This window comes from Histomonas meleagridis, assembly GCF_020186115.1.
Source record: "Histomonas meleagridis strain 2922-C6/04-10x chromosome Unknown contig_27, whole genome shotgun sequence".
NCBI lineage: Eukaryota > Parabasalia > Tritrichomonadida > Dientamoebidae > Histomonas > Histomonas meleagridis.
Genome location: NW_027150844.1, coordinates 725,859 through 740,533, shown reverse-complemented (window position 1 = coordinate 740,533; position 14,675 = coordinate 725,859). Strand labels below are relative to the sequence as shown.

At 28.2% G+C, this 14,675-nt stretch overlaps 3 protein-coding genes across 3 annotated transcripts; all 3 read right to left on the bottom strand.

The window, feature by feature from the left end:
* Positions 1-1,555: 1,555 nt before the first annotated feature.
* GO595_004693 (Eukaryotic initiation factor 4E family protein) lies at positions 1,556-2,155 on the bottom strand (the record flags this gene model as incomplete). The annotated part of the gene is made up of 1 exon (XM_067917852.1): positions 1,556-2,155. One exon carries the CDS (start codon positions 2,153-2,155, stop codon positions 1,556-1,558), a length of 600 nt encoding a protein of 199 aa, XP_067775275.1.
* Positions 2,156-2,732: 577 nt separating this feature from the next.
* On the bottom strand, positions 2,733-3,077 carry GO595_004692 (60S ribosomal protein L24; the record flags this gene model as incomplete). The annotated part of the gene is made up of 1 exon (XM_067917851.1): positions 2,733-3,077. The coding sequence occupies one exon, from the start codon at positions 3,075-3,077 to the stop codon at positions 2,733-2,735; it is 345 nt and encodes a 114-aa protein (XP_067775274.1).
* Positions 3,078-6,666: 3,589 nt separating this feature from the next.
* On the bottom strand, positions 6,667-8,877 carry GO595_004691 (adenosine deaminase; the record flags this gene model as incomplete). The annotated part of the gene is made up of 1 exon (XM_067917850.1): positions 6,667-8,877. The coding sequence occupies one exon, from the start codon at positions 8,875-8,877 to the stop codon at positions 6,667-6,669; it is 2,211 nt and encodes a 736-aa protein (XP_067775273.1).
* Between the last annotated feature and the right edge of the window lie 5,798 nt (positions 8,878-14,675).

Here is a 14,675-nt window from a genome sequence, read left to right as displayed (position 1 = left end):
TCCTGTTTTTTTCTTTGTTTTAAGTTTATTTAAAATTGCCCGAGCATATTCCATTCGATTTCGGGTAATTTTTTTAATTTGTTCATCTGTTTCATCTTTTGTTACAGGAATTGCCACTTCTATCACGTGCATTGTCTTGAAAATTTCCGACATTGCATCTGCATTATATTTCACGCCGTTATTATTTCCATCTATTTGTATTGCATTTGTTTTTTCTGTCCATTGGATCTCGATTATGTATGATTCATGTAGTCGTTTTCCTATGAATAATATTTTCTTTTTTGCATTTGTTGTGACACTTGTGAAACTTCCGATTAATTTACTTTCCGGTGTTTTAACTATTTATTTTGTGCGTAAAAAGTCGTTTTTTGAGGGAGCGCAACGAATTCCAATGCATTGTGTAAATATGTCTAAAAGAACTTTTTTAGTTTTATCGAATATACTTTTGTTTATTTTATTTTATCCGATTTTAAGTTATTTGTGCCAACAAATTCCATACGGATTATATACTTTCGATTATGTTTTGACGGTATTGTTCATTCCGTTATGGATAATAGCTGTGGTTGGTGTCGGAATTGGAAGTCTGATCATTAATGGTAACTCTGATTGGGCTTCTGTTTCGTGCTTCTCTTCTTTGGGCGCTGCGTTCGCAGTGTTCATTGTTTTGTTCGTGAAAATGTTGTTCGGAAAAAGATCAGTCGGAATAATGGAGAAAACCTATCATGCCGCTGTGATTGGAATAATTTGTTTGGGAATGGCATTCTCTTCTGGAAGTATTTCGGTACTTTCGGCTATATTATGGATGAATCATAGATATAAAGTATCAAATAAAAATTAATATATATAAATTATTTTTGTTTTCAAGTTGTTCCAAAATAAAATGTAAAAAAAAATTCATTAAAATAAGATATAAATTTTATTTGTATAAGATTTTAACATCGAAAAGCATTGAACCAAAGCAACCAAAAGTTCGAAGATTAAGTATTTATTTTCTCTGATTCAATATGATTTCTCATTAATTTAAAGCATTTTACTAACATTTATTTATACTTTGATTCACAATGTAAAGAAATACTGTATATTTTAAATTTATAAAAGAAATAAAAATAAATGAGGAACAAATTTTTCATGCTTCCAATATAAAAAATACATGGAAATATTCAGTTGAAGGTGGAAACACTGAAATTATTCATTTATGTAAACAAAGCAATTCATCATTTGATGATGCATATGAAGCAGCAATAAGATTTCCTCGGAATGATATCTATTATTATCTATAAGAAAATATGGGAGATAAAATTAAAAATATAATAAAAATAATTAATAACTTGATGATCATTCAATATCATATATTTATGATTTAGCTTCAAGAGAGGTGATGATAATCAAATTGGATCACCATTTGGTAAAAATATTTTCATCTTATATCCAATTTAAACCTCAACGAAATGCAGCAAAATAGTTACGATAAAATTTCTTTGGCGCTAGTTCAAATATAAAATGAATAAAACAAAATTTTGGAATGAAATGAATAGAGTTTTTATACACCATTAATTTACGAGGCGTTTGTTGGCGATGGATTTGAACTAAAAGGCACAACAACAAAACGCTTTTCTCGTTTGTCATATGTATATTTTGTCGGACAGATTTTGTGATTATTAAGAATTGTCTGAAACGGAGAATAGTCGATTTGTGCATTTGTAGCAAGGTCTAAGACCCTCCATATTGTACTGCATATTTCCATTTTCACCGCTTCATCTGATGTCGTTTTGTGCCAAATGTGGATTAGATCATATTTTGATCTTGTTGAAACAACAATTCCATTAACGTCTGATGGAAACTGTTCGCCAATTAAACTCAAAACAAGTTTTTCCCATACAATATTAATTGCTTGTCCTTTTGGAAATCTTAATAAGAATGACCCGCCATTTCTGTTTTCTTCATCTTCCCACATTGCACGAGAGTCGTTTCTAAACAAGTGCAAAGCAAGTGAGGAATTAAGCTTTTTTGGACGAATTAAATAGGAATAGATAGCCCAAAATTCTTCACAGGTACTAAATTTACTGATCTTATGAATGCTATCTTCATAGTTGGTTTCCTCAGATGATGGCTTTTGATAATAATAAAATGTCCACGGAGTTGCAAGTTTGTGCATTTTAAAAGTGACAAAAACGATTTTTCATAATTCATTGAAAATTGAATGCAAATCGATAAAGTAACGTTTAAAAAAAGAAGAAATTCCGCATTGTTTATATGGGATGTAAATAACATTGTCTTACAAACATGTTTTCATCAGATAAAAATATAGATCTTTATAATACATTCCTTATGGAATATTTTTATGTAGAAAAATATTTTTATAATTTATTAAATTGCTACTTTCAAACAATAATTTTCCATCCTCTGAAATCAAACATAAACTTTTTTCATAGTAAGCACCAAATTTTTTTTATGGATTATTAGATATCTTGTAGAAATTGATATCAGTTTTCCATGAAGTTTATTTTTAATGTTTCTGGAATCTATTTTAAAAACAACATGACTTCTACTATCATTTATTGTGCATTAAATGTTTTGTTTTTTAAAAAATTAAATATAGATTTTCAAATCAATTAGTAATAGATTTTTTTTATAACTTTCTTAGGTCATATACTCAGTGTCTTTATTCTTTGGAAACTTACACTTGGTTTGTTGAATTGTAAAAAATTAGGATTATGATTAAAAGAATATGTTTACTTCTTTCCTCCCTTCTTGGTTTGTTGAACACGCCTCTTTACGGCTGTTGTTGCAATCTTTGCGTTTGCATCAACAGATACACCAGCATATCCACGTGTAACCTTCTTGGATCTTTGAACACGTCCCTTCTTTTCAACTTGATCAGTATTTGATTTCTTGTGGTCGAAACGGTAGTGTTCAGTCCAGCTGATCTTTCTTGGGTTTCTTTTACGTTGCCACATGCGGAAAGTCTTGCGGGATTCAAAAGACATCATATGCTTATCCTCACGGATGTAGATTATACCATGTCCTGGGTGGAATTGGTGACCGGAGAATCCATCAATCTCAGTTCTGTGTGACATTTGATGAAAGGCAAGGCCAAACACACCTATTCAATTCTTTTTTGACTTTAACGTTCAACTCATGAAGCCGTTAACCCTGAGAAATGGATGATTACAGACAAAATTCTATTGGTGATAGCATAGCAAATTCTTGTTATATAAAACCAACGTACCAAAAAACTATAGGTTTTTTTCTTACTTTCTTGTTTTCTTGGATGCAACAACCTAATGTAATTATTGCATCTTGTTTAGTTTTTTTATTTTTATTACCTCTTATATTTCTCATAAATTATGGAACTTCTTATCCAAAAATTACTCGTTTGTATAATGTTTCTCGGCTTTCTATCCTTACATTATTTCACAGAATTTGTTATGTTTATTTAATTATAATTCCTTTAGGTTTCCTTGTTGGCCAAGTTTCACCTTGTAGAAGAGTCAATACAACTATTTCATATTTTCAATATAATTTTCCCAATGCATCATATTCAATGTTTTGCATGGCTATACTTTATGGAATAAGTCTCTGTCATAAAACTAACTATGCTGCTAGGATCGTTCTTTACGCAATTCTTCTTTTATCTCCAATGCATATGATTTTTTCAGGATATGCTTCGATTGCGCAAGCCATTTTCACTCTCTGCTTTACCTATGTCCTTCATTACTACTCACTCCGCGTTCCATTTTGGGTTTTGCATATCGAAAATGTAATTCTTCCAATTCTTACGATCGGTCTCTATCTATCAGATCCTAATAGATTCAATAGCAGTGATACCATTGTTGCTAGAGCCACCCGCGCTTTGATATTTTGGATGATTGATTCATTTATGTTGATACGATATCATTTGACAAGGTACGGTTTCATCAGCATTGGTCGACCAATTGACTTATCCCTCGAAACGGATACAAAAACAGGTTCATATTTTGCTATTATATCATCTGAGTCAGAAGATATTTTTATGAGAAATGTGAAAAATGATTTGTTAGATTCTGTTATTTCGATTATTTTCTCTGTGTTTGGATTGTTTGTGATTCGTCTTTTCTTTAGTTCTTCAACTATGGCGGATGTGGGAATTATTTAAACAATTCGAAATTTTTCCCTTTAGTACTAAAGGGATGAAACCTTAACTACATATGTCCGAAACAATAAATAAAAATTATTTTTAACGTAAATTTGGTTTTATTTTTTACATACTTGTAATAATTATTACATAAATATGAATTTCATTTTATTATACATTAAATGTTAATTTCTTTCTACATAAAACTGTTCATAAAAGGCTTATTAGAGCTTATCATGCATAATGATTTCGCGAATGTCATTGTCAATTCCAATATGATATAATGATTTCCATTTATACAGAAAAACTATTGTTTCCGACAACGGAAACAATGAAAATAATATGAAAATTATATTTTTTAGAGAAAAAAGGGTTCAGAAAAACAAACAAATAATATATATATATATATATATAATATTTATTTTTTACTTATTATGTTTTTAAGAATTTATTTCTAGAAAATTGGTTTCTTCTGAATGTAATGTTTTAATGAATTGAAAGCCAATTATTTTTCGCTTTTATCAATCAATTTTGTTAAACTAAATTCAATGTAACCACTTTATTCATATAAATATAACTAATTGATTAATTATAGAATCCAATATATATGAGTAATAGATATTAGAGTTACACAATAAGAAAAATTAAATCTAATAATAAATATATTTCAATCGAAAATAATATGTATTAATTATGTTGCAATGGTTCACTTGTATTTGCAAATACACCCATGGAAAATTTCATTGGTATGGAGAAAAAAATAAATGTAATTTATATCTTTGATCTTTAAAGAAAATTCATTTATTTGGCTGAAATATATGATTTAATTAAAGATATTCATACCTAATAACAGTATTATACAAAAATTATTTATATATCAGCTTATGCTCAAAACAATAATATTTAATGAATTCTTATATATATATAAAATGAAATATTTAAAAAACAAATTCCGAAAGATGTAAATTTTATTTAACAAAAGATTTTTTATCTATACGCATTCGCAAATCTAATTTCATGTTTTATTCTCCATATTTCTTTATGTAATGTATTATTAAGATCTCTTAATTGCGCCAATTTTTCTTCTTTAATTTTATTTTTATTTTTTAATTCAATAATTTCATTTTTAATGTTTATTAAATTGTTATCTTTTTCTTTATATTTGTTATTACTATTATTTGTTTGTTGTTTAAGTGATTCTAAGTCATTCACAATTTCATTGATTTGCTTTTGATTCGCTTTCTTTAGATGTTTCGATGCTTTCGTTAGCATTTGCGCTCTTTTTTCTGATTTATTAAGTTCTTTTCGAAGTTTTTTCATTTCTTCATTATGTGTTACCGAAAGTTCATTAAGTTCTTTTTGATATGTATCTTCGATATCGTTTAATGTCTTCTTCCGCTTTTCAATTTCAGTTGTATGACTTTGTGTTATTTCTTCAATCGTTTCAATGCATTTTCGAAGTTTATCTTTTGACGACTGAAGGTTTTCTAAACGTTCTGAATTCCTTTGCTGAACAATTTGCTGCAATTGTTTAATGGTTTCATAACTTGATTGAAGATTATTTCCGATATTAGGTTCATGATTTTGTGTTTCATTTGTGATTTTTGTCATTTCTTCTTCATAAATGGAGGTTCTTGATTGGAGTTTTTGAATTTTTTCGTTGATTTGTTTGACTTTTTTGGTTAAATCTTCTTCTGATTGTGTATTAATATTATTCATTTCAATTTCAAATGATTTATGTAATTCAAGTATTTCAGATGATTGTTCGGCTTGTAACTTTTGGATTTCTTTTCGATTTTCTGTTGAAATTTCTGCAATTCTTGCATGAAAAATTGCCTCTCTTTTTCTTTCTTTCCCAACATTAAGCTCTTTTGTTTCTTCTATAGTTCTATCTAATTTCTTAATTTGTTCTTGGCTTTCCAAAATTTTTGTTTTCAAATAATTAATTTGATTTACTAATCGATCTATTTCATCATCTTGAAGATTTATTGCTTGTTGTATTTTAAATTGGAATGATTTAATTTGCTGTTTTAATGCGAAACTTTTTGGGGCTTCCATTTTAATGGTGCACGTTTAACTTTTTTTTTCCTTCAAGATCATGAAAATCATTTCCATAGATATTTTATTATTTTATTTTAAAAACATAGTCTCAGCCTCCAAAACAAGAGGGTAATGGCCACTAAAATTCAATATATTTTTCTTCATAAGGTTGAGAAGCATCAAGCACTTGTGTCACAGAGTCTTTTGGTGCCCAAAACACATCATCAAAATTAATACCAATCCCTCTTTGTATACATATTAAAAACGATTTATTAGAATCCTGTGATTCAAAAAACTGGTGCAAAGGTCGTCTGTCTGTCCCCTCTTCTTGTTGTTCGTTGTCCTTTTCCTGGCTCAGCTCTTGTTCTCTTTCGCTTTCGCTTGGCATTACGAAATGTGATATGTTTTCCAGTGTCAATTTGACGTTTCGCCACTTTTTTTGAAAGGCCTTTTAAAATCAGGCCGAAAGTCAAAACTTTTTGAACAATTTTTTCAGGAATTCAGATGTTTATTCAAAAGTAAGAATAATTACCCATACTTGAATAACCGTGTTTTTGTAACAGTTCTTTTGATCGTTCCCAGAACACTTTTTGATATTTATTTACATCTTTATAATGTAAATTAATTGAAGCGAATGAATTATTCAAGATATCTAACACGCTATAAATATCGAAGCGTGATTGCTCAGCGATTTGGAAGATTTGTTGTGACCTTGTCTTGTTAGTGTATGCATGATGTATCGAACAGAATGCAAGCTTCACTCCGAAATCATAAAAGAATCGGACTGGCGAGTTTTGCCATCCCTTAACTTGTTTCTCCATTCGTGGCGACAAGTTAAATAGCACTGCATTGTTATGTGATGTCACGTCATTTAACAATGATTCGGATTGTGCTATCTTGAATCCACCGGAGATTCTTCTTGCGTGTCCTCTAACTAATGCGCAACGTACTGATTCTGGATCTGTTTCACCAGCAAATATTGTAACTGGTACATGGTTTTGACGTAAGTAATCAAATGTTGGCTGGTAATATTTGATGTCATTTTTACCAATTTCTTCAGTTGTTGTTGTGAAGCCTACAACGCCTTTGTCTTGATACTTGACTGCTAACTCTGCAAGCTCTTGGATTTGTAATGGTGATAACGCTCTAACATTTGCGTTGATGACAACTTTAACATTCATTTCTTTGTCGGATGTAAATTTGGTGATTTCATCAATTACAATGTTAATGAATTCATCATTTGATAATTTGGAGTTATGTAATAATGGACAAATTGTTAATTCCATGTAAATGACTTTATCAACATATGCTTCGTCTAAAATTGCATAGATGCCTGAGCGAATGTTCTCTTCCGTTTGTAATAACTTAATTGCTAATGCTTGGCCTTTACGATAATGTCCATCAGTGATATGCGTTGTGCAATATTTAGCTAATTCTTCAGTCGATTTGAAGTCGGGTAATCCATTGCGTTCATTTTCATTTAACTTCTTATAGAAGTCATATAACACTGTGAATGGAACACTACCAATAAGTCGGCAATCTAAATCACATTTTGGTAATTGTTGTAATAAAGCTAATGTTAATGGTGGGTTCTTAACAGGTGGTTGGAATGATGGCGGTACTGTAAGTCCCAAATTAGCATAGTATGTTGAATTTGCAATGACTTCAGTAATGTCAATGTTATTCTCTTGGAGAATTTGGATGGATTTAACAAATGCATCAATGCGTAAGCGACGCTTCATGGCTTCTGAAACAAAGGCTGAGCGGAATCCATAGTCCATACATTTAAGTAATTCGGCAAGTGAAAAGTTGAACTTCTCATGAAGTAATAAGTATTCATGTGTAAGTGTAACGCCTGAAACTGTTGGATTATCTGTGCATGGAACTGTGATTACACCAAGATCAAATAATTTCTTAATTGGATGGTCTTCGAGCTTTTGGACTGCTTTGGTTTGGACATTGGATGAAACACAGCACTCAAGTGGAATGCGGCGATCAATGACTTCATCAAGAACTTTTTGATCTTCGACAACTCGGGTACCATGGCCAATACGTTGGGCTGCACAACCAAGTGCAAGGTCAACAGATCGTGCTCCAAAGGCTTCACCTGCATGGATTGTGACACCTAATGATTTCTCACGAATTGTATGGAAGGCTGTAACGTGCTTGTGTGGTGGGAAGTTGAATTCTGGTCCAGCAAGATCAAAGGCAACAACATAACGATGACGATAACGCCAGCAGATTTCGGCGATCTCGGCATTGATCTCTGGTGACATTTGACGCATACCGCAGCAAATAATACGTGCTGTGATGGGAAGTTTTTCTTCAGCAAGCATACAGCCTTGAATTGCTGCTTCAAGAATTTGAGAATAAGAATGTCCATTCTTAGTATGAAGAGCAGGTGCAAAACGGATTTCTATGTAGGCAATTCCATCTTTAACAGCATCTTCGCAAGCTTCATAGAAAATGCGAGTGATTGCATATGGATATTGCATGACCATTCCAGGAAGATCAAAGCACTTAAGATAAGTAACAAGATCTGGGCAATCAAGAGGCGCGGTCATGATGCTCTTTACTTCTTCAATTGTCTTAACTGGAAGTTCTATTCCTTGTTCTTTGGCAAGGTCAAGAACAGTCTGAGGACGAAGGAAACCATCGAGGTGGCAATGAAGTTCGGCTTTTGGAAGTTTTTGGAGGATTTCGTAAGTGAGTTTTCCAGCCATGAAAGCAAATGGCCTAATGTCACTTCACTTTATATCGTTTTTGAAATTGAATAAAGTATTGAATTTCAAGTTTCGATGGAACGAAAAAATATTTCTCTGAAAAACAATTTCTTGTGATTTGAGCATAACACATTAATTTATTTACTTTCTATAATATTATTTTGACCATATTTTTTGTTGGATACTAATAATATATATATATCTGTGATTTTATAACAATAATTATAATCATTAGTTTCATTCATTTCTTAGAATGTTACTTGTTTCGTAACAAATCTTAAATATATTGCAATGACATTTATAGATTAATGTTTGATTACTTAGTATTTGAAATTTTTATTTATATACCAAAATTTTATTGTAAGTGTTTTTTTACTATGAGTTTTTGAGATATAATTTTATTATTGAAATATGTGGTTTGCTCAAGGAGAAACATTTTATTCTAAGGCATGTACCACTTTTTCTTATATCCCACAAGGTATTTTTTCATTTAACGGTAGCACGGTGAAAATATTGAATCAGAAATTGATTTGATGTAATTTCTTCATTTTTTAAAATAATGTCATTCGAAACACCTCTTATTTCAAACAATGAAAATTCTATTACACAAAATAATACTTCAGAAGAAATTAATCCATTTCAAAATACTGAAGGCATAAATCTAATTTCGTTTGATGACATAGATGAACCATAGCATCAAAATGACATATTATTGAATGAGAATCCGATACATACACAAGAAACAAGTATTCCAATTCCAAATGAAAACGAAAATTTATCACAAAACGAAAATGAAACAACAAATAAAAATCCACCTAAAAAAGGATTTGATAAAGCATTTGAACTTGCAGACGATATTACTACAAAGTGTGTAGACAAAATACAAAATCACATGTGATTCATGTAGTTTCTGATGCATTCTCTAAAATATGCCATGCAATTGATGATACTGCAAATTCAGCAGTACATTTCATTAAAGAAAAATCTGAACATCATCCAAATAGTAAATAAACAATAATTGATTATTTATTATTGATTTTTAATATAGCTTGAGTATGTATAAATAAAAATGCCAATAATTACAATTAATATAATTACTATACTCATAAGTATCTACATGATATTAAGTTTTCGCTCTATTGTGAGCTTTACTCGAACGATATACTTTTATGTAATTTGATCGGTATAAGAATCGAGTACATTTGCTCCCTGATGAATCAAAGGCTAAACTTTTGTATTAAATTGGAATAATATTTTATATTTTTAATAATTACTGAATATAACAAGTTATATAAAAATATTATAATATTATAATTATTAAATTATACAAATTCATTAATATAAAAATATCTTTTATATGAAATTTAATGAGGGAATTATCAATATCTTCATTTTGGTATATTTTTAAATTCTGAAAAACAACTCTAAGTACTGTTGTACTTCGGGGATGCTCGTATAAAGTGATGTAATCTATCGTTCATGAATGCGGTTAATTTGAACAAATGGCAGAATGAACAACTCGCAGTTTGCCGAACTTGAATTAATGTTAAGACTTCAGTATATCATATCAAATTTAAGTAATAAAAACATTGAATCATCAATTGAGCAGACAATGTGTTTTTTGGATATAAGTCATCCAACTTCTTTTCATACTGCTCTATGTAATTTAATTTACTTTCACATTTTATCTCCAAATAACGAAATTGATATATACTTAAACTATCTAATTCAAATCCAAAAGAATTATAATTCAATTATTGATATTTTTGCAATGTATATCTCTCAAATAAAATCACAAGAAGCATATTATATCATTGAAAAAATGATTGAACTAAATTTAATTGATAAAAGTAGAACAGAAAATATTGGATCTTTATATTTCGCACATTACAAGACAAAGAATGAAAACCAAATTAAGAATTACAATGATCCTTTTTTCAGAGATTTTTGGGATGAATATGAAAGACTTTCATCGAATAATTTTGCGCTTCATAAGCACTACATTAAAGAAGGACATAATCCATATGAAATAGCAAAAATAATTCGAAATGATGAAGTAGAAAAACTTCAAGAAATATCAGCACAAACAAATTTTAACTTTAATCAAACAATTAAACCATCACTTTATGAAAGATGTTCATTGATTAATGAAGGAAATGTTACATTAATTGATTATTCAGCATTTTTTGGATCAGTAAAATGTTTTAAATTTTTATTATCAAATGGAGCGAATGTCAATAACGCAGGTAAATATGCAGTTGCAGGAGGAAATCTGGAGATTATTCATTTGTGTGAACAAAATCATTCAACATTTGAAAATGCATATGAAACAGCAATAGAATTTCATCAAAATGATATATTCAAATATATTTACGAAAATGAATTAGAAAAATTTAATAATTTTGTTGATAAATTTCAAATTTTTATATTCGAAAAACAATTTTTCGATCAAAATTTGACTCAAGAGCAGATATTTCAGCAAAAAAAATTTAATTATTTGTGTTACTTTTGTATTATTAGTGGAAATTATGAAATAATCACATATTTGGTAGAAAAAGGAATGATACTTAATAATTGCAATATTAATGTATCAGCAAAAATCGGTAATTTATATTTGGTTCAATATTTTCTCAATAACTATTGTTACACACCTCCAGGAATTTTGTTTGAATCAATAAAATCTGAAAATATTGAACTCATTGAATATATTCTTGAACAAAAAGGTGTCGAAGTTAATGCTAAAAACGTTTAATTGTTTTTTATGAAATTTTATTTTATTGTTTATTATCTCAAAATAACATTTGGAAATTACCTAAAATATTTACAACAGCTTTTTTATATGCAACCGAAAAAGGTAATATAGAAATAATAAATTTGCTTCTTAAGAAAAATGAAATTGATATTAATGCTAAAAATTTTTACTTCCTTCGTTTTATTTTAATTTTAATAATTTAATATTTTAAAAATTTATTTGGAATTTATATAAATTGTTTTGTACATCACTTCTTGTTGCATCTGATAAAGGCAAAACAGATATAGTAAATTTACTTCTTAAACAAGATAAAATTAATATTAATTCAATAGATATTTATTTAATTTATTTTATATTGATATAAATCATATCATGTTACATTATAATATTTAAAAATTATTTAAATTGTTTAAAACAGCACTTATTATAGCAACAGAAAATAATAAAAAAGATATAGTTAAATTACTACTTAATCACAAAGAAATTGATGTTAATGCTAAAGATGTTATTATGTTTTAGTTGATATTTATTTTATTTATTCGAAATTTCATATTAACATATGAAAATTATTTCATACATTTAGGACATCACTTATTAATGCATCTAGATTTGGACATATAGAAATAACTGAAATGCTTCTTCAACAAGAAGGAATTGATGTTAATATGAAAGATATTTAATTATTTTTTTCTATATTAATTTTAAAAATATACAATTTTAAAATAATATTTGGGAACTATTCGAAATCTTTGAAACAGCACTCATTTATGCATCGAATAATAATCAAAAAGAAATAGTTAAATTACTTCTTAATCAAGATGGAATTGATGTTAATGCAAAAAATATTCGTATATTTTATTTAAAATTTGTTTTCAATATTTGATATATCAAAATAATATTTGGAATTTATTTAAATTATTTGAAACGGCTCTTATAAAAGCATCTTTTTATGGTGAAAAAGATATAGTTAAATTACTTCTTGAAAAAGAAGGAATTGATGTTAATGCTAAAAATGTTGTTTTATTTTGTTTAAATTTTATTTGTATAACTTAATATTTCAAAATAATATTTGAAATTTATGAAAAATCTTCGAAACAGCACTAATGACTGCATCTGAAAATGATTATGCTGAGATAGTAGAAATACTTCTTGAAAAAGAAGGAATTGATATTAATGCTAAAGATATTTATTTGCTTTCTTTAATGTTTATTTTAATAATTTTTTATTTTAAAATAATATTTGGAAATTATATAAAATGTTTGAAACAGCACTTATGAAAGCATCAAAAAATGGCCAAAAAGAAATAGTAGAAATACTTAGGAATAATACAAACAAAACAAATAGATTATAATAAAAAATATACACAAATTATTTTATTTTATTATAAAATCAATATCGAATATAAACGTATTCCACGAATTGTGATGTAAAAAACGGATTCACAATTTTTTTTGATATGTTATTTGGTCAGTGCCTATTTTTGCATTTCTTGACTCCAAGCCCACAAGAAATCTTCCATTTAACACAAATCAAACATGCATAAGGAAATTTAAATATGTGTAATAATTTTACGAATAAATTTTTACAAATCAAAAATTCAAATATTTCCTATGTATGCACTTCTTTTGGATCTACAAATTCATGAATGTCAAACGTCAGCTCTGGCATTGGAAATTCATTTTCTATTTCACTTTGGATCAAATCGACATTTGTATTAATGTTCATTTGCGGAGCATTGTTCAATGCTAATTCTACTGCTTCTATTGTTACAAGTTCGACATTCTTTGAACAAGAATTTGTAAATATTTCGATTGTGTTATTATAAAAATTTATGCATGTGTCAAAAAGTTCATAAAATTTTTGTTCAGAATCTTCAAATTCGCGCATAGAACTCTCTTGTGTAAGTGCAAACAATCTTTCTTCCTTTTCAAGCTCTTCTTTTTGTTGTATAATTTGTTGTTCAACTTCTTTTATTGATGACGATATATTATTGACAAGATCTAAGTTATCTGGTGGTGCTTCTTCTAAATGTTGGCATCGCTGTCTGTAAAGTGTAAGAAGTTCATTGTAATGGTTTTGCTTTTCTTTGAGGATTTTGAGAGATGCATTAAAATTACTTTGAATCTGAGTGATTTGATCTTGAATACGAGACCTGTTTAACTTTAGAGGAATGGTTATGTTGTTTTCAATAAAATGTGCAAATTGATTTAATGAAGATAAATTTTGAAATGTTGCCATGGAAAATAAATTTTTAAAAAGTGAGGCTTGGAGAGATGCTTGGTCATCACCTTTCCCAATTAAAAGGTTGTTCTTTTTATCTGATAGTGATTGTATTATTTTTGATATTTCTGCAGTAAAATTACTAAATAACTCAATCAAAGTATTCATGGTCTTGATTCTGTTTTTCATGGTATCGTAGATAAAAGGAATATAAGATACATAAGGGTTCGGGTCTTTTTCTTTCTTCATTTAAAAAAGTGACAGAAAATTCATTTTTATATTAAATTCTTTTTAGAAAATATAATAAGAAGTGATTTATAGATCAAAGTGAACCCAAACAAAAAAGAAAGGCATGGATTTTTTATACAATTGTGATCCGTTCACTTAATCGTTTATCATTTTTATAATGCCAAAAAGATGTAATGGATGGCCTTTTAAAAGCAATTAAAGAAATGTGTTCTTATATGAACATTAGATTCCACTGTTATTCTAATATTAAAACAAGTTTACACAATTTATTCTTTGATTTCTTCTTCTAAGATGAAAAGATTCATAAAGATTTCATAAAATATTATCGTCTGTTAACAGAGTCCTTTTTATATGAAACGATTTGATATATTTATAAAATGTTTCGTACTAACTTCTTCTTCTAAAAATTACTTTATTTATTCTATAAAAAAAATTCATTTTAGTTTGATATTTATATAATGAATAAAGTAAAAATTTTTTACTTTTTATTGAGGAATTTCTTTTGTTACATATTTAAATCAACAAATAACAATTTGTATGTTATTTCAATTTTAATTATATTTAGCATTCTTTTTCT